Here is a 21,509-nt window from a genome sequence, read left to right on the forward strand (position 1 = left end):
AATTGAACATAAGTTTCCCTTCATATCAAACCCTGATACTTCTTTACCTTCCATATTATCCCTAATTTTTCAACTTCATCAATTTTCAGAGAATGTTAAATCTACATAAGAGTGAAGTTTTCCCTTTAAATTCTCCTGTACTAATGTATTCTAACTTTCCCTTTAATATTGTGAAAGATCAATTTACATATCTTGGCATTATAATTATGAAAATCATAAACATCTTTTTAAAGAAAATGTCTCTACTTAAGCATGTGAAACTGTCTTTAACAAAATGATCTCCTGTATCTCTTTGATTGGTTGTTTTAATTCTATTAAAATGAACATTATAACTCTTCCAGTCTATACCAATTTTTATTCCTAAATTGTTCTTTGACTCGCTTATATCATCTTACATATGGGAAGGAAAGCACCCCCATTTCAATAAAACTCATCTTTCAAAGTCGAAAAGAAATGGTAGTTTCGCACTTCATAATTTTAGATTTTATTATTGGGTGGTTATACATAACCTTATGAAATGGTAACAAGAACATAATCAAGCTAACCCTCCTGCTTGGGTAGAAATGGAATTAAATTCCACTAAAAATGTCAATCTCGGGATTTCTTGAGTCCTCGCTTTCTCTTGTCTTATATAAACTAACTGACAATCTGGTTGTTAAATAGAGTTTGAGAATACAGGTGCAGTGTAGAAGGCATTTTGGACCAGGGCTTTTCTCTCTCAAGCCCAATTTTGCCTCATCATCTATTTCAGCCTTCTTTGCAGGATTCTGCATTTAATGATTGGTATAGATTAGGTAATAATGGTTTAAGGACCTTTTATTGATAACAGCTTTGTATCTTTTGCTCAATTTGTTGGAAAATTCAATTTAATAAACACTTATTTTTTTCAGCTATTCACATATTAAGCATTTTATTCAATCGCAGATCCATGATTTTCCTAGTGCTTCTGAAATAAATATTCTTGGTACATTCTTTGGATTAAAATCTTCCTATAAAGGGTTAATATCTGAATTTATGACATTGACTGGTTCAAGATGCGTTCCTTTAGTCCAAATTAAGAATGCATGGGATCAGGATTTGAATCTTTTGCTGTCCAATGACTAATTAACTCTACATCTCTCGTGTGTTCGCCACTGTCTGCTACAATTTAAAGTGGTACATTTGTCTCAACTCAAATTGTCTCATTTTCACACAGATAATAAACCCTAGTTGTGATAAATGTAAAGTAGGTAGCGCTTTCTTAATCCCTATGTTCTGGATGTGCCCCCGTTCGGAAAAATATTGGAGAGAGGTTTTTCAAACATTGTCAGTGATTCTCAATTTAAAATTAGAACCAACCCCCTTAATTGCTCTGTTTGGAACTCTTGGAAAAGACAGGATTTTACTAACTCCAATTAAATGTTTCATTTTATCTTTCACTTCATTGCTGGCCAGACATGCTATTTTGATTAAGTGGAAAGATAATACCCCACCTATTCTTGGTTAAGGGGCATAATGTCCTGTTTAAATTTGGAAAAATTTAGATATGCAATTAATGATTCAAACATTAGCTTCCAAACTTTATGGGGCCCGTTTATCGACTATTATCATAATCTCTAGGCACAGTGTTATTACATAACATTGGCACTCTGTTATCCCACTTCAGAGTGTTCTACTTTATTTTATCAATATTAACTTTCAACCTTGTTGAGGGCAAGAGGTTTGAATAATTTAAATAAATTTTACTATGTCCATTCTTTATTAATATGGCTGTGCTTTGGAAATTTATATGTATGATTATTTTCACAGTGCTTTTCTTTATCTTTATATTTTCTGTAGTCATTCCATAATTGTAATGTACAAACTTATTATTAATGAAAATCAATAAAAATATTTAAAAAATTTTTTTAATTATGTGCCACTTTCTTTAAAAAAAGATGCCACACTCAAAGGCGCAGGGTATTAGGACAAGTATGTGAACATGTCTTAAGACTGGTTAAGACATAGAAGATGGAGTCAGAACAAATGCAACAAAATGTTGGAGATGAAAGAAGTTGGAACTGGTCCCATCAGGAATTGTGCAAGTCCCATGTGAGCACAATGTTTCTGGGTGTAATCATCTAACTATTGTTTTGGTTAATCTTTAATTCTTTTGCAGAGAATTTGAACCAGTGTTGTGTTAAATGCAATCAGATTGCCTTCCAGAAACGGGAGTAATCCATTTTTTTGAGCAAGTTTGCATAAAGTGCACTCAGTTGGTTTCATTTTGGGGACATAAGTATGAAAAGTACTTGTCTAAAGGAAAACTCCAAATCCTTCAAACTCTACACAAAGAAAAATAAACTCCATCACGTGTGAAGTATAGTGATATTTACCTATTTTCACACGTCCTCGCTCTGCTCCTTCACCCATTACAAGGATATTTGCCGGTTTCTAGAAGGGAATAAAAATAATTAAAGGCAAATTAATCTTTCACCAAAAAAAACTCAAATATAAGTGGTAGCTAGTATAATATAGATGACATATCTCATGAACTTCTGTCATGCATTAGAGTTGTCACTAACTATACCAGAACTAAACATTTGAGACAAAGAGTATTTCCTCATAAACAGGTGGGAAAATTTTGAACTTTGGCCATTCTTGATTTTCTCATAAACACTCCATTAGTTCACTACAAAATTAGATTATTCTATTGTACATTTTGTTAGTCATGGAAGTAGCAGGAGAGAATGAAAATGCAGCAGAATAATAAGGAAAAAAAACTGTACATTGAAAAAAATTATGTTAATCAATCAAACTACATTTTTTTGGCTTTATATTTTCTATTTGGATTTATAGCTTTGTAATAAAGAGAAGAGAAAGTCTATCAACCTTGTCTCAAAAGACAACTAAATTCAATAGTTGATGTGAAATCAACAAGTTATCATGAACAATAAAACTTTTGGCCTATCCATGCTGAAATAGAAACAAAATAAATGACATTCATAAATCCAAGATTCAAAATCAGTATGTTATATATTCAATAATGCCTGCACACAATTTAAGACCAACAGAGAATTCTCACAGTACTGCAAAATCTGCCACATGCTGGAATCTTGAGTAAACAAAAAGAGCTGGTGGGATTCAGCAAGCCAGGAGCATCCATAAGCGAAATGGACAGTTAACGCTTCAGGTCAGGCCTCTACAGTTCTTGTATTTCTCTTGTCCATGTCATTCCATGAATAGTGCTGAGCCCCTCCAACTTTCTTTTTTTTTGTAGTAGTCTAATAATCTTCTCTGAACTACTTCCTGTCCTTTTTAAAGTAAGAAGACCAATAGTATACAGGTGGTCTGGTTGACTACCAAAACCTTATATAATTGAAGCATGCTATCTCTACTTTTGTATTCAATTCTTCTATCAATAAATTATCACATTCTATTAGCTTTCCTCATTGCTTCTTGTATCTCCTTACAAGGTTTCTGTTGATCATGCTTTAAAACAACCATATCCTTCTTTAGCTCAGGACTCTGCAATCACTCACTATTTACATAACACACTTTTTTTTAACCCAACAAAATAAACAAGCTCACAATTTTCCACTTAATATTCCACTTGCCAAATCTTTACCCACTCCCTTAACCCATTTATGTTCCTTTGCAGTCTCCCTGTGTCCTTAATATATCTTCCTTGTCTATTCATGATTTAATTGCATTTGCTTCCCCAGAAAATTTATAAATTATAAATTATAAAATAGTGTTTCCTAGTGATCATCTCAGTGGCACACCACTTATGCCTTGCTAACTCTGTGCTTCCTGTTGCAGACAATCTTCTATCTACGTCAATATGTTACTGTCCATTGTCTATTTTCCTCAGTAACCTTTGATGCAGCAACACCTTATCAAATGCCTTTGGGGAAAGGAGGACAATCGTCATTCTAATTTCACGTCGAGTTAATTTTTTTTCCAACCTGTGAAGTCAGTTCTGCTCTGAAAAAATTTCAGATAAATGAGGATTTCAGAGAATCCGATTTCATATAATCGGAGTTGCAATGTACTTTTTTAAAGAACAATAAATTGAGGAAATTAGATTTCCCTTTCATAAAGTCTGATTTCAGATTTTAGATTAAACGGTTATATGGTTATGATCTGATATGCTGTCTTCAATCATGTGTTCTAACATTTTGTCTAAAATAGATGTTAAGCCAAACTGCCTCTCATTTCCTGTTTTCAATCTCCTTCCTTTCTTGAATAAAGAATTACATTTGTTAACTTTGAAACTAATGGAAGCTTCCCCAAATCTAGGTCATTTTGGAAAATCAAAATCAATGCATCAACCCAAGGTAAAAAACGAAAACTTGAACCAGAATCAAAGCTTCAAGTTATCAATGAGCCTCTGGAAAATCCAACAGAATATTCATTTGACACAATTCATATACAAAGGAGATAGAAAGGATAATTAGACTGAAACCATTTCACTGATTAATGGCATGATATCATCTTACAAAATGTTATGCAGAAGAACTTTTATTGTCCTATTTTTAAAAAAATTGATCACATGAATATGAATTAAATGATAATACTGCATCAGTTAAAACTTGTTTGTCATGGCCTTATGATCGGTATGTTGTAGCCTTAAGGGAATTTGTTCCATGACTTGTGAATAGACTTTCAAGCTGTTGTTAGTTGACTACAGTTCCCCACCATGACTACCAGCCCCCCCACATCTCCATCGGGCACACAAAACTCAAAACGGTCAACCAGTTTACCTATCTCGGCTGCACCATTTCATCAGATGCAAGGATCGACAATGAGATAGACAACAGACTCGCCAAGGCAAATAGCGCCTTTGGAAGACTACACAAAAGAGTCTGGAAAAACAACCAACTGAAAAACCTCACAAAGATAAGCGTATACAGAGCCGTTGTCATACCCACACTCCTGTTCGGCTCCGAATCATGGGTCCTCTACCGGCACCACCTACGGCTCCTAGAACGCTTCCACCAGCGTTGTCTCCGCTCCATCCTCAACATCCATTGGAGCGCTCACACCCCTAACGTCGAGGTACTCGAGATGGCAGAGGTGGACAGCATCGAGTCCACGCTGCTGAAGATCCAGCTGCGCTGGATGGGTCACGTCTCCAGAATGGAGGACCATCGCCTTCCCAAGATCGTATTATATGGCGAGCTCTCCACTGGCCACCGTGACAGAGGTGCACCAAAGAAAAGGTACAAGGACTGCCTAAAGAAATCTCTTGGTGCCTGCCACATTGACCACCGCCAGTGGGCTGATAACGCCTCAAACCGTGCATCTTGGCGCCTCACAGTTTGGCGGGCAGCAGCCTCCTTTGAAGAAGACCGCAGAGCCCACCTCACTGACAAAAGGCAAAGGAGGAAAAACCCAACACCCAACCCCAACCAACCAATTTTCCCTTGCAACCGCTGCAATCGTGTCTGCCTGTCCCGCATCGGACTGGTCAGCCACAAACGAGCCTGCAGCTGACGTGGACTTTTTACCCCCTCCATAAATCTTCGTCCGCGAAGCCAAGCCAAAGAAGAAAAAAACAGTTCATCATTTAACACCATCATACCAGCAAAACTCATGACCAAATTAAGGAATCTGAGACTCTGGGATTCTGCAAGTGGATCCTTGGCTTCCTTATCAGCAGACCCCAATCAGTGCAAATTGGCCACAACTCTTCCTCCTTGCTGACCATGCAATCATGATGGCTTAGCCATGTTTAACTCCAATGCAATCTTTGACTGCTGAAAAGACCCTTGTTGCTTGGCTGAATCCCCTTTTTTTTTAATTTTTTATTTTTCACACCATAAATCACATTAGCCATGATATACACTATTTCTTTTTCACACATATACAGTGACTTTTTCTCCCCCCCCCCCTCCTCCCAAGCCACCCCCCCACCCCCCCCCCTCTCATCCATTTTAGGTATACAATCTAGGTTGCATTAAGCCAGTCAGACAATGTTGTCATTCAACAAAAATACACCAGAAATTCTACTGAGTCCATTCTTTTCTTTCCTTCTCCTTCCATCAACTTAGGTAATGTTTGTCCCCGGTAGGTTTTCGCTATTGTATTTAATGTAAGGCTCCTATACTTGTTCGAATATTTCAATATTATTTCTTAACCTATATGTTATTTTTTCTAATGGAATACATTTATTCATTTAAATTTAGTAGTTTCTTCCTTTTAATTTGGTTATGTATTCCATTAATATTTAAAGTCATATAGTTCAGCGTAGCCCTTTTATATTTTGTTTATCTTCTCTTTCCGTTTTTCCATCATTACCTTTCCTCCTTTTCCATTTCTGTTTTCTTATTTTCAACTCTTTATAAGACAACATTCCTACAACATCCAACATTTTCCTTATTCTCCTATTTCTATCTTATTTATCCCCAATCTCCCCTTCCCCTCCTGATTTGTCCTTTATCCCTTGTCAGACAACCACATCTCCCCTCTCCATTTGGATTTGCGAATCCACTCGCAAGCGTCAACTGATTTTGCAGTGACCGCTATTTCCCCCCACCCCGCCCCCCCAGAAAAGATTTCACTTTTCATATGTCACAAAGGTCACTCTTTTAATTCCCTCCTTATTCTCTCTATTCCATTACCTTCCCTTATTAATTCTTGTCTATACTATCTATATTTTCCTCTACGTACAGATACATTCACGTATGCACATTGTCTCTATTCACTCTTATACCTCTTTACCCGCATACATATCAATCGTGATCATTTTTACTCTCATTACCCATCTTCATCCCTCAGTCTATTTTTGTCTTTACCCACATACATATCAATCGTGATCATTTTAACTCTCATTACCCGTCTTCCTCCCTCAGTCTATTTTTGTAATTGTTCTGCAAATTTTCGTGCTTCTTCTGGATCCGAGAATAGTCTGTTTTGTTGTCCTGGAATAAATATTTTCAATACCGCTGGATGCTTTAGTATAAATTTATACCCTTTCTTCCATAAAATCGCCTTTGCTGTATTGAAATCTTTTCTCTTCTTTAGGAGTTCAAAACTTATATCTGGATAAATGAAGATTTTTTGCCCTTTATACTCCAGTGGTTTGTTGCCCTCTCTTACTTTTTCCATTGTCTTCTCCAGTACCTTTTCTCTTGTAGTATATCTTAGGAATTTTACTACAATAGATCTTGGTTTTTGTTGTGGTTGTGGTTTAGAGGCCAATACTCTCCATTTCTTGCTGTAGTTCTGGACATCCTAGGGTCTTAGGGATCCACTCTTTTATAAACTCCCTCATATTCTTGCCTTCTTCATCTTCCTTAAGGCCCACTATCTTTATGTTATTTCTTCTGTTATGGTTTTCCATTGTATCTATTTTTTGAGCTAGTAGTTCTTGTGTCTCTTTAGTTTTTTTATTAGATTCCTCCAATTTCTTTTTTAAGTCTTCTACCTCCATTTCTGCTGCTACTGCCCGCTCTTCCATCTTGTCCATTTTCTTTCCCATTTCTGTTAAGGTCATCTCTATTTTATTTATTTTCTCTTCTGTGTTGTTTATTCTTTTTCTTAAATCCTTAAATTCCTGTGTTTGCCATTCTTTAAATGACTCCATGTATCCTTTAATAAGAGAAAGTATATCCTTTATCTTGCCTTTCTTTTCTTCTTCTATTTCTCTGTACTCTTCTTCTTCCTCTGGGTTGACCATCTGTTGTTCCTTTGGTGCCCTTTCCTCCTCTTCTTTCTTGTTTCTATTGTCTTCTGTGGTCTCTTCTTGCTGCAGGTGTTCTGCAGCTGTCGTTGCCGGCTGTGGAGATCGACTCCCCAGCTGGTCCCCCCTCCCGTCGGTGTGTTTTTTTTCATTCGCGGTTGCGCACTTTTACTCGGCTCTGCGAGCCATTTTTGTAGTCCATTATTTACCGACCTGAGGGAGCGGGTTTCTCTCTTCGCAGCGGGCCTCTTCGGACAGGTAAGGCCTTCACCTTTTTCCTCCTTTGTCTTCTCTTCCTCTCTTCTTACCGTTGCTTTCGATTTTTCTTTTTTTGTCGCCATCTTCTTTCCACCTTTATACTCACTTTTCTGTAACTTTTATTTCTGTGCCTTTGTGTTTTCTTTTGTTTTTCCCGACTTTTCTGGAGAGGGCTGGAGTTCACCGTCCGGCCACTACTCCATCACGTGACTCCTCCGCTTGGCTGAATCCCTTGAAGTGAAGAGATAAAATACAGGATGGAGATTGGAGATGAAGATTGGATGGTGCCAAAACAACAATTGTGCTTTCAATGTCACCAAGACCAAGGAATTTATTGCTTATTATTTTGAAAGGGAGGCTGAGGAACCACACTCCTGTCCATATTGATGAGACAGAAGTAGAGAGGGTTAGTATCTTCAAGTTCCTGGGCATTCATATTTCAGAAGACCTCCACTGGAGCCAGCACATCGAGGCTTCCATGAAGAAGACACACCAATACCTATACTTTCTAATGTCTGAGCAGAATTTCTACAGATCCACTGTAGAAAGTATTCTGACTAGTTGCATCACAGCCTGGGTGAAAGTTCAAGTGCCCAAGAACATAGAAGGCTGTAAAAGATAGCAAGCATTGTCAGGTCCAACACGTCCTCCAACCTCTCATCTATGGAAGGCATTTATGTGAAGTTCTGCTAAGAATACACCCGAGTCGTGTCTTCTCACTGTTACCCTTCGGTAAAAAATACAGAAGACTGAAGACCTCCAGGTTCAAGGACAGTTTCTTTCCAACAGCTATCAAGGTCTTCAATTTCCCACCCTTACACTAATCATGACTGCTCCAACATCACAAAAGGACTGCCAACATTATTGCAATGCCATTTTTTCTTTCTCTTGCAGGATGGTAATTATTTATTAACTATTTATCTTTTGTATTTATATTTATATTCTATTTTTAATTTAATGTAATACTATTTTTTTTTCATGAAGTACCTGTTTGGCTGCATCAAGTAAGAATTTCAGTGCATGCAAATTGTACAATAAACTCATTATCATTATCTCTCTGCTCTACACTAATGAAAATTAGATAATCTTCTTACAAATTGATAAAAAAACAATTAATATTCAATTAATAAAAATTGTGATTACTAAGTAGGGTATGGAAAATAAACTTTTTATCTTTTCATGACATTTCATTTTTGACAGAAATTCATTGCCGCATTTCTTTCAAGCTCCTGATCAAAAATGTTTTAACTCTAATCAGTTTAAGTCTCCCAATTTATATAATCTGGTCCAGTGACATGGAAAATGGAAACAGAAATACATTATAGTCTGCCCACTACTGAAGAAGTCTACAGCTGATCTGAGCTTTTGCCTCAACCCTATCTTTCTGCCCAATCCCCATAATTTTCTATTTCCCTATAATCCTGAACTTTAGCCATTTTGGCCTTGTATATACTTAATGTCTCATTTGCCTTAGTCCTTTAGATTCCTGAAAGATTCACAACATTTAAAGAAAAAACTCAATTTTAAATAGGTCACCTCTTATCCTGAGACAATAGCACCAGGACTAGATGGTTCACCAGAAGAAACACTCTTAAAGATGAGACTGTAAACTTCAGAGGTATTACAATGGTTAGGTGGGCAGAAAGAGAAATATAAAATTCAAACAGGGAAGTGTTAAATTATACACTTAGTAGGTAAAGCAAAGTAAAGAACAATAATTGTTTGGATACTCTGAAGGCTAAAAGGATAATGGGAGAGAGCAGCACATGCCCACAGATTTTTGAAAACAGCAGAGCAGACAGATAATTAAGAGGGCATAGAACCCATCTTGTTGTTGAGGTACTGATAATAAAAACGGAAACATGCTGGATATATTTCTAATCCAAGTACTATTATTAGGTTACATTACAGGAAGGTTGTGATAATTTAGGGGATATTTACGAAGATTTTGCTAGAGAAATTTATTTATTTATGAGGCTACACTGGGGATGGAACAGATGAGAATAAAGGAATATTTGATCAGGGCACAAATTATGAAATTATAAAAGATGCAACACACCCAAACCACTCTTGTCCCATTGGGCAGACGCTACAGGAACCTTTGATTGTGCACCAGTAGGCTCAAGGAATTTTTTTTTAAACGAAGCTCTGACTATGTTGAACACTGAATCATGGCACTGAGTGGTACTGCACTCATATTGTAAAATCAATACTTTTTAAACAGTAGAATAGTGTTGTTGTTGGTTTTAATTGCACACATTTTATTGTAATGTATATAACACTATTTTTTAACTTACAGTCGATGCTGATTGTATGACGATTTACCGATACAATGACAATAAAGTGAATCATCATCTCGACAGGAAATTAGAAATGGCCTATTTATCCAGCAGAAGGATGGATGGAAAATAATTCTGAGTCTAATAAGTGGAGAGTTAAGAAAAATATTTGGCCATCTACAATTCCCAGAATGGTTGAAACAGTACACCTTATCACATTCATTCATTTATCTAAAACTAGGCTGACTACTTACTGCGTCAAAACCTGCCAGGGTCAAATTGAGAGCTGGAAAGTGAGATTAAACTGAATAATGAAAAGAAGTAAAACAAGAAAGTCTGTAGACACCATGGTTGAAGTAAAAAACAATGCTGGAATGAGCTGCCAGCGAAGGTAGTGAATGCTGGCTTATTATAACATTTTGGAGGAATTTGGACAGGAACATGGATGGGTGAGGTATGGACTGGGTGCAGGGCAGCGGGACTAGGCAAAACAAAATGGTTTGGCACAGTCTAGAAGGGCCAAAGGGGCCTGTTTCAGTGCTGTATCATTCTATGGTAATAAGAAAAAAAGGGAGGGAGGTCACATCAGTAAGGAGAGGAGGGATGACTTGGTGAATAGAGAGGAAAGGGGGTGGAGAGCTGAGGGAAAGAAGACAGGGAAGGGAGTGGGGAAGAGAGAGCAGGTTAGCTGAAATCAGAAAAGTCAATGTTAATGCCATCCGCCTGGAGAATGCCCAAACGGCAAATCAGGTGTTGTCCCTCCAATTTACAGGTGGTCTTGGTGGGATGGTACATGAGGCAATGTATAGACGTATGAGTATGGGAGTGGAGCACAGAACTGAAATGGTTGACCACTGGGAGGTCACTGTCACTAGTGCGGACAGAGCAAAGCTGTTCATTCTCTGATGTAGAGAAGGCCACAAAGGGAGCACCGGGATGCAGGAAATCAATCCTGCAATACACAAGTGAAATGTTGCTTCACTTGAAAGGCCTATTTGGGGCCCTGGACTGTGGTGAGGGAGGGGATGTAGGCGCAAGTGTGACACCTCCTGCAGCCACAGGGGAAGAGTCTTAGTGGGGGAGGAAGATTGGTAGGAAGGGATGAGTGCTCAAGGGAGTGGCCCCTATGGAAGGATTTGAAGAGTGAAGAAAATTTCACCAGGATCTTGCTGAGATTAGACAGTATTAATTGTAAAGATAGACTGGAACCACATCATCAAATTCGCGATAATGCTGGGCCTTATCAGTATGAAGAAGGAGGCAGCATACAGAGACGAAGTGCAGACACTAACTAACTGGTGCAGAGCAAACAACCTGTATCTGAACATTAAAAAAAAACGAAAGAGATAGTTGTCAACTTCAGGAGGGCCCAGGGAGATTATGCTCCCCTGACCACAGTTCTATCATTGAGATCGTCAAGAGTATCACGTTTTTCGGAGTGCAGCTGGTGGCGAATCTCTCCTGGTCCCTTAACACCAGCTCCATAGCCAAGAAAGCCCAACACTGCCTCTATTTCCTGTGAAGGCTGAGGAAAGTCCATCTCCCACCCTCCATCCTCACTACATTCTACAGAGGATGTATTGAGAGCATCCTGTGCAACTGGATCACCGCCTGGTTTAGAAGCTGTACCACCTCAGTTCTCAAGACCCTGCAGAGGACAGTAAAGACAGCAGAAAAGACCATTGGGGAACCTCTTCCTAGCAAGAAGTACATCTACTTCTATTATGAGCCCAAAGGACCCCAAAACTCAGCAGCAATAGATATTCACCATGACAAATGTTTACTTAAACAAAAGTTGTTTTTAATTATCTTTAAACATGAAAACAGAATCAAACTTTAACTCATCTCTATTAACCTAACTAACCCAAATTTACCCCCTTCTAATTCTAAGTGCACATGTATGATGTGTGTGTAAATTTAAGAAAAGTTCTTTGGTTCACAGTTCAATCTCACGTCTCATTCTTCCAAGTTCACTGGTTGTAGGCAATTCTTATACTGTGGACAGAATTTAACATGTATTAAGTTCACCAGGCTTTGGTGCTCGAAAGGTAAATGCTCGTGAATGTTCTTTGGAGGCTTGCAGATAGAGATTTGTTGTTCCAGGATTTCCACAACTGAGGTACCACCATTAGTCACCTCAATGTCTTGCTAATTAAACTTGCCCCATCAGGGTTCCTTTCTGTTTCTCTTATTCTAAGAGAAACATCAGACAGATAGCACTTCCAGCCATTCGCCACTCTAGAGCTTTCTGTTTCAGTTCCAACAAGCTTCCTGGCTTGCACTGTTCAACTGCTTTCACACACTAGCTGAGAGAGCTTGTTTCACTTCTCTCTCTCTCCAACTGAGACTGCTAAAAAGCCCATGTAACTCTCTCACTTGCCACAAAACCTCCACCTTCTTCAGCAAACCACAGGAGCTATCCTTCTGCTCCCATCTGTTGCTTTAGGTAAACAAAGCCTAGAAGTGACCTTTCCGTGAGCACCAAAGATACTTGCAAGCAGCCAAAGTGTCTCCAGTCCAAAACAATGGTCTATTCATTTTATGACATCATTTCAATTTGCACCTTCTTGTGAAATGTGCACAGCATTCTCCATAGTTTCTGTAAAGTCCACTGAATATGAATTTTCAGTTTTTCAAATAAGATCTCTTTTAAAATGTGTGTATGTATGTAACCTACTCTAATTTTACACTACACTAGATGCAGGCGGAAAGCAATAATTATTGTGAAAGACTCCACACATCCCATATGTAAACTGTTTTCCCTTCTGCCATCTAATAGGAGTTACCATAACACCCAGGCCCTTATATCCAGAGTGGAAAACAGATTTCTCCCCCAAGCCATCAGGCTCCTGAAATCCCAGTACAGATGTCGATAGTGTATCATGGACTTTCAGTGTATTCATCTTAGTACCTTAATATTTTAAGGTGTTAATCACTTTCCTAACTTACACCTATGTAAATAGGCTCTGTGGTCCTGGAGAAATGCTATCTCATCCTACCGTGGGAGCATGGAATGAATGATAAATAAAGTTGACTTGACCTGGAATTGTTTTCTTTAAAGAGTCATAGACTGAGGGGCAATCTAATAGAAGTTTATAAAATGGTCAGCTCACCCCTCACCCGCATCTCTTCCATTTCCCACTCTTCTGCCCAGATCCATAGATCCCATGTGTCTTAATATTTTGGATCAGCCAACCATGAGCTATGTTGTGAAATGCCCGATAGACACTATTCACTCCCTAACCTCCTCAATCATATTTGTCACCTATTCAAAAATCGCATAAAAGGATTCAAAGACCCCAGTAATATTGGTTCTTTCAATAACGTGGGATAAATCCCATCAAACCCTATGGATTTAATGTTCTTTAATAAATCCAGCACCACAAGAGAAAGAGAATGATGAAATAAGCTGTGAACCCAAATAAAAGTGGGAACAAGATCTAAACATAAAGATAAAGAATGAAACATGGGAGAAGCTATGCTCTGGAATTATGAGAAATACAATAAACACAAGGTTACGCATGATACAATATAATTGGTTACACAGGCTATACACCACACCCCAAAAGTTAAATAAATGGGACCCAACAGTATCAAATAGATGTTTTCGCTGTAAGAAGGAAACAGGAACAACAGTATATGCAATTTGGACATGTGAGAAAGTGGAAAAATTTTGGGAAGATCTAAATCAGGTATTAAATAAAATCACAAAAAATAATATACCAAAAAAATCCAGAGATCTTTCTTCTAAGTAATATAAGAAGTAAAGAACTTGGCCTCGATTTGGATGAAGCACAAAAAAGATTTATGATGATAGCCTTAGCTGTAGCAAAAAAATGTATAATGTCAACCTGGAAATCAGGAGATAGCCTGAGAATACAGCAATGGTACATAGAAATGAATAAATGTATTCCATTGGAAAAAAAACATAATTTAAGAAATAACATCACAGTATTCAAACATACTTTGGAACCATACATGGAACACAACAGAGAAGTCTACCACGGACCTCCACCACCTAAAGTGACAGAATGAGAAGAAAACGAAATGAACTGACCCAGTGTGTAAAAGTAGATGACACAATTTTCTTGTTTATTTTCATTGTGTGATGATACTGTTTAATGGGTTTAATGTATCGGATATGTTGAACGTTTAGTGGGTGGGGAGGGGGGTGGTAAGGAGGGAGGGAAGGGAGGGGGGGAAAAGGGGAGAAAATTACACTGTGTATATTGAAGAGGAAAATGTTTATGTGCATTTTGGTCAATATGGTTCATAGTGTGAAAAATTTAAAAAAAATAAATCCAGCATCACTTCTTTCTTGATATCAACATGCCCTAGAAAATTTGAATACCTCACACTGATCGTATTTTCCTCTATGTCCTCTTTCTTGGAGAATTATAATCCAAAGTACTCATTTTGTGCCTTGCCAACTTCCTTTGGCTCTAGATATAAGTGTCTTCCTTTATTCTTGAGTGATTCTACCCTTTCCCTCGTAACCCTCTTATTTGTAATGTGTTTAAAATGCCTTGGGATTGTCCTTAATCCTATTCTGCAAGGCTATCTCATGGCCCCTTTTAGCCCTCCTGATTTCTTGTTTATAGTGTTCTTTCCTGCATTTTTTCTACATTCCTTAAGGACCCTTCTGATTTCAGTTTCCTAAAGCCCTTTCCTCAACTAAGTTTACAACATCTCTCGTCATTGAAGGTTTCTTCTTCACTGGAACATGCCAGCTCTGAATTCTGACCAACTCGTCTTTAAACCACCAATGCAATTTCATTACATTTCTCTCTGCTAAAACAGCTTGCAAGGATATGCAGATCATTCATGAATGGTGTTTTGTTATTTATAAAACAACACATTACTCAATGGATATGAATTTTGAAAGTGGCCTTTCTATATCAATTTAACGTTGTTAAAACTTACAAATGTCAGCAATATTGTATACTGATGTTTTATTTTGAAAATTTATTATAAATAATAACTTTGGGACTCCTTACATAGTTTTGGAAAGCAATTTGTTATGTCTCATTGGCTATTTATAAATTTTCTTTCCAAAATCCTCACAAGATGACCATGATAAATATTGCAAATCTAAATGTAGCTCGTGGAGTTTAAAAGACTCCTTACTAAGAAAAGCTGCTTTATAAGTTCTGCTCTTAATGCTGGAAAATTTAAAAAAAAAGATTTGATAATTCTAATGAGCACTGTTTGAAGAAGAAATCCAAAACATAATTAATTTCAGTGACTTACTGGGGAAATGTCTACAGAGCTTCAAGCAAGTTTATTTGATTACTATTGTTTTCCCACGGAATGACACATCTTGGATTTATATAGTATCTTTCCTTAATCTAGTAAAATATCCAAAGACTCAAAGGAGCAAAACTCCTAAGCAGTGGTCCTCAATCTTTTTCTTTCCACTCACCTACCACTTTAAGGGATGCTCTGTGATTAGTAAGGGATTGCTTAAGGTGGTAGGTGAGTGGAAAGGGAAGGTTGAGAATCACTGTTCTAGTCCCAATTGTGAGTGAAATATTTTGCTTGAGAAAAATTGTCATTGGCCCATTTCCTTTGGAGTTATGAAAAAGCGCACATAACGACTCAATGAGGTACAATTAAAACAGTGGTTTTCAAACTTTTTATTTCCACCCACATACCAACTTAAGTAATCCCTTGCTAATGACAGCACACCTATGGCATAGGGAATACTTAAAGAGGTATGTGAGTGGAAAGAAAAAGGGGAGAACCACTGTCCTAAAACAAAATACTGCAGATGCTAGATAATAAACAAATTTTGATTCCAAGAATGAAAAAGATATATTAGACTGTGACCAATCGATTTCAAAGAAATATTAAAGGAAGAGAAAAATCTCAAAGCTTAGATTTGACACAGTTGGAGAAACTCTCACATTAAGAGAAAACATAAAACCAGCAAAGCACAAGGCCAGAATTGGTGGAAGTTTATTCCTTGAAGAAAATAATTAAAGATGTGCAGAATTGTAGCCATAAAGCCTCTCATAAACCGGGACTGTTTTTAAATTACGAGATTAATAGTGAGATTTAGAATGAAGGCAGCAGAGCTATGAACGAGATACAGCTCACAATGGTCACTAAGTGGAAGACGTATGGAAGAATTAGAAGAGTTGAGTTTTGGGACATGCCTGGAATTGAGAAAATACATCATGGAAAATATCCTGTCTGGGTGCATTAGAGTTTGGCACGTGAAATCTCTGCCCAAGACTGCAAGGAACTGCAGAGTTCTGAATGCAGTCAGGCCATCACACAAACCAATCTCACTTCTATCAACTTCATCTAAATCTCTTGCTGTCTTGGAAAATCTGCTTATGTATATTGAAGAACCCTCCCATCCTTGTCACCTCCCCCCACCCCCCCTTCTGTTAGGCAGAAGATATGTGCCTAAAAATACAAACCTCCTAACCCAAGGACAGTTTCTTCCTTCCAGTATTTGCTGTTAAATGAATTCTTCATTGGTAAATGAGACCCTACACTTAAATGTACTTTTCTCTATACCCTACAATTTGTCCTAGTAACACTTTTTGACTTACAGTAACACAATGCCCCGTACTTTTGTTTTATAAATGCACTACCTGTTGCACTGAGGTGTGGCAGACCTGTCTGGACAGTACATAAAACAAAGCATTTCAGTCTACCTTTGTGCACATAACAGAAAACAATTCAAATAACCATAAATTGAGACAGAGCAGGAGACAATTTGTTCTAATTTTTCTGTTCATTAGATAAGCATTCCACTGGCAATCCTGCCATTTATTGTCAACCCTACTTGCCCAAAATTGAGGAGGAAGTTAACAGATAACATCACTGGAAGATCTGGAGTCATGTGTAGGCCAGCAATAAAAAAAATACTAGAGGAGATTAGTATCAGCAGATCTCAAAAAAATTCCCCTTAAAAACAAAACTCCCATCAGAGTCTAGGAAGGGCTTGTTGTAAGTAATGTGGACTGAAGCAAATTACAAAACAATTTTACTAGATAAAGAGAATGTTTAAGAGAACAAACTGCTGCAACAAACTTGTGGCATGAACACTGACCACACATCACAATGTACAATTTGTCATTATTTTGGGACAGTTCTTCCATTGCTGAGTCAGTCAAGTAGCCTTTCACAACAACCTACATATACAAACTGCAATTTTCAACTCTCAAGGGTACAAATGAAAACAAGAAGCCAACACAATAGCGCAATTGGCATAAGGATAGCCTCTTTACCTTGTTATCTGATTAGAATTAAATGATTGCTATTTATTTAGAAAAATAAAAAACTGCACATACTAGAATCTTGAACAAACAAAAGCTGGACAGATTCAGTGGGTCAGGCAGCAGGCATGCAACCCAATTTACTGCCATCTTCCAAGACAGATATGTACAGGTACACGATCCTTTATCTGGAACCCTTGGGGGACAGTGTGTTCCGAATTTCGGATATTTCCGGATTTCGGAAAGCCAGATTTAAGCCCACCCGAATTGTGCTGTCGTTTCCACCCCCACCCCCTTCCAGTCACTCTGCTGTCTCCCCCCCCATCCCACTCGCCCGTCCAACTCACGGTGCCGGTCTCCTGGCGGCCCGACTCGCTCTGCCGGTCTCAACCCCCCCCCCCCTCACCCGCCCGACTTGCAGTGCAGCCTCTCTCCCCACTTGCCGGATTTTGGAGATTTCCGGATTTTAGATGTCCAAATAAAGGATCGTATAACCGTACAGCGATTCATTCTTCCCCCGCACAATTAAAGCATGAAATAATCTTCACCCTACCATACTCACATAACCAGACCAAATTAAAGAAAGCTCTTTTTAAAAATTCTCCTCCTTAAGAACACCCTCCCCCTCCTCCAGTTTAAATTCTATCCAGAATAATTTGGAGAATCAAGAATCAAGAATTTCTGGAGGAACTCAAAAGCTCCAGCACCATTTATGGGGGAGGGGAGGGGGGGAAGGAAATGTCACCTGTTTGTGTCTGAGAATGGATTGGGGAGACAGCCAGTATAAAAGTATATAAAAGAGGTGAATGGAGGGGTGAGACATGGGACAGTAGGTGCTAAGTGGAATGAGAAGATGTAAATGATGACAGGCAGGTAGAGGAGGGGGAAGGGTGCAGTTGGCAGACACGTGACAGGTGACAGCCCTTTTCTCATGGCCAACCCTCCTAGGAAACAGGAAAATTTGCAGGGCAAGCTGACCCCCAGAGCCTTTCACACCACACCATTATTTGCAGGAATATTGATGTCTAACTGGATTTTTTTTCTAGAATTAGCCCGAGTTAGAATGTATAACAGCTGAGCACAGGAACAGGCCTTTTACCCCATGATATTTGTGCCAACATTAAAGCCATTTTAAACTGATCACTTCTGCTTGCGCATGGTTTATATTCTTCAATTTTCTGTCTATTCATGTTTCTATCTAGTCAAGTCAAGTTTATTGCCATCTGATTGTATAAGTGCATCCCAAAGAAAAAGCATTCTCCAGTCCTCAGTGCAAAAACATGCAGGCACAAATCCAGACATAATACACATATAGACAAATAATACAGCTGCAGGACGAAATAAAAATAAATAGATAGATATTATTTTGTGCAAATGAGAATCTCAGGTAGTTAGTGTGAACACTTCCTTTGGTTGTTCAGTATTCCAAATGGCTCTTAAACATTGTTATCGTCTCTGCTTCCAATACTTCCTATGAGAGCAAATACCAGACACCTACCACTCTGTAAATGAACATGCCTCACACATCTCCTTTCAACTTTCCCCCTCTCACCTTAAAGCATTTGACCTCTCAAGTTTATATTACTTCTAAAAGGTCACCCCTCAGCTTTCCATGATCCGGAGGAAACAATCCAGATTTATCCAACCTCTCCTTTTATCTAATACTCTCCAATGTAGGCAATATCCTGGTGAACCTTTCTGCACCCACTCCAAAGCCTCCACATCTTTTCTGTAATACCAGAATCAGAAGTGCACACAATACTCTAAATGTGGTGTAACCAAAGTTTTATACAGCTGGAATATGACTTCCCACTATTTTATACTCAACAGTCCAACCGATGAAGGCAAGTATTACCACCCAATTGACTTGTTTTAACCATTTCAGAGAAACTATGGAATTACACCCCAAGATAGCTTTGTACATCAAGGTTTCTAAAAGTTCTGCAATACAGGTAAAATAGTGGTTTTTAAACATTTTCTTGTGAGTAGAAAGAACACGTTTGAAAACCACTATTTTAATCATATCTAATTGACTCGTTATGTGCACGGTTTCAGAACTCCAAAGGAAATGGGCCAATGACAATTTTTCTCAAGCAAAATATTTCAGTAACAATTGGGTCCAGAGCAGTGGTTCGCACCCTTCCCTTCCCATTCACATCCCACCTTAAGTAATCCCTTACTAATCACAGAGCACCTATGACATAGGGACTACTTAAGGTGGTATGTGAGTGGAAAGGAAGAGTTGAAAGTCATTGGTGTGTAGCAGTAGCTACAAGGGGGAAGTGAAATGCAAGTCACTTGCACTTTCAACAGTTTTATTTTGAAAAGCCCACACTACACCTTATAAGGTGACGTCACGACACAGCCAAGTGCGTGGCCCGTTTGAGCACAGGAGAAGATGCGCCTGGCAGTGCCATCTTGACACGGCTGGTCTGCTGCCACGGACATAACAGTGAGGAGCCAGTTCGCCTGTATCTTGATGTGCGCCGCCACATTCCCCCCCCCCCCCCCCAGAACCGGCTCTAGCATTCTGTTACCCCTGAGCGCAATGGGAGGTCATCCCCAGCGCTTGGGATGTGCTGGCAGGACCGGCTGGCTGAGGTCGAGATATGCAGGCTTCAGCCGGTCGGCTGTGAACAGTTCCTCTCTACCCCCAATGTCCAGCATGAAGGTTTTGCCCATGCTGCGTTGGACTTTGTACAGCCCCTCATAGATTCATTGGAATGGGGGGTCGGAAAAATCTTGAGGAATGGACACGGGCCGGCTCTCATGGTGTGAGGGTGGAGGGGGGGGGCCGCAAAGCAGGCTAACCTGTCCCATAATTTCTGCAATGCTGCTTTCCCAAGAGCATCTGGGTTTTTGGACAGTGGGAAGAATGCACCTGGCAGAATTAATTGAGCGCCGTACACCAAATCCGCAGAGGAGGCTTGCAGGTCCTCTTTGGGTGCAGTTTGAATACCCAGGAGGACCCAGAGAAGCTCATCCACCCAGCTGGCGCCAATTAAACAGGCCATTAGAGCTGTGGGTCCGCCAGCATGAGAGCTGTGGCGGAGGAAGCATTCGACGAGGCCATTGGATTGTGGGTGGTAGGTGGCGGAGTGGTGCAGCGTAATGCCCAGGAGAGTTGCTAGCTGTGTCCACAGTGCCGATGTAAACTGTGCCCTTCTATCAGTGGTAATATGAGCTGGTATCCAAAACATCGCAATCAAATACGCGAGCAGAGTCCCCTGGCACAGGAATCAGTGGAAGTGTCTTTTAACACTATGGCTTCTGACCATCTTGTGGAGCAGTCTACCACCGTTAGCTGTACCGGGGGTCCCAGGAGACAGGTAGCGGGCCCACGAATATGCTCAAACCGTCTTTTCAGAGGGTCGAACTGATGGATGGAGGTCTTGACATGTCAGTGGACCTTGGAGGTCTGACACTGGGTGCAATTGCGGACCAGTTGGGCAACTTGCTTCCTCAGGCCATGCGGGTCATAGTCTTTATGGATGGGTGAGCGAAGTCGTGGACAGCATGGAAAACCTAGTGTCTCCAATACTGTGGTATGAACAGGCACGGTGAGCCAGTGGAAACATCACACAGCAGTGTGTCCGACAGGCTGATGTCCTCGAAGCAGAGGCCAGTGATGGCTGTGCGGAAACCCTGTGTTTCTGCATTTTTTTTGGGTTCACGCCAATTGGAAGCAGTCCAACCCGGGGGACAAGGTTTGGATGGTGGGTCAAGAGAGGGTGTCAGCCACAATATTGTCCTTACCGGAGAGGTGCCATCCAATGTGTATGATAGGTGGCATTGTTGGCACGCCAACCAGGGATCCTTGACCATAGAGAAAGCGTACTTGAGGGGCTTGTGGTTGGTAAAAACTTTGAACAGCCTGCCCTCCAGAAAATAGTGGAAATATCTAATGGCAAGGTTGAGTGCCAGGAGCTCCCTGACAAACATGCTGTATTTAAGCTCTGGGGGGCGTAGATGGCAGCTGAAAAAGGCTAATGGCCTCCACTGACCATTGAGAGACTGTTTGAGGACGTCCCCAATGGCTGTTGCTGATGCGTCAATGGTGACAGCTGTGGACACATTTGATCAGCAAGGTGGCGT

The 21,509-nt window shown here is 39.5% G+C and overlaps 1 protein-coding gene and 1 long non-coding RNA gene across 5 annotated transcripts in view; one reads left to right on the forward strand and one right to left on the reverse strand.

Annotated features, from left to right (window-relative positions):
* LOC138737103 (uncharacterized) overlaps positions 1-4,536 on the forward strand; it is a 34,726-nt gene extending 30,190 nt beyond the window's left edge. Inside the window, exons 3-4 of the long non-coding RNA XR_011340770.1 lie at positions 1,917-2,070; positions 4,261-4,536. This is a non-coding gene — a long non-coding RNA (uncharacterized lncRNA). The remainder of the gene's footprint in view (positions 1-1,916; positions 2,071-4,260) is intronic.
* LOC138737099 (cyclin-dependent kinase 19) overlaps positions 1-21,509 on the reverse strand; it is a 238,675-nt gene that overhangs the window by 142,383 nt on the left and 74,783 nt on the right. For all 4 annotated transcript variants that reach the window (XM_069887604.1, XM_069887602.1, XM_069887601.1 and 1 more), the window contains one exon: positions 2,355-2,412. In XM_069887604.1, coding sequence (XP_069743705.1) covers positions 2,355-2,412 — 58 coding nt within the window. The remainder of the gene's footprint in view (positions 1-2,354; positions 2,413-21,509) is intronic.

This window comes from Narcine bancroftii, chromosome 6 (assembly GCF_036971445.1).
Source record: "Narcine bancroftii isolate sNarBan1 chromosome 6, sNarBan1.hap1, whole genome shotgun sequence".
NCBI lineage: Eukaryota > Metazoa > Chordata > Chondrichthyes > Torpediniformes > Narcinidae > Narcine > Narcine bancroftii.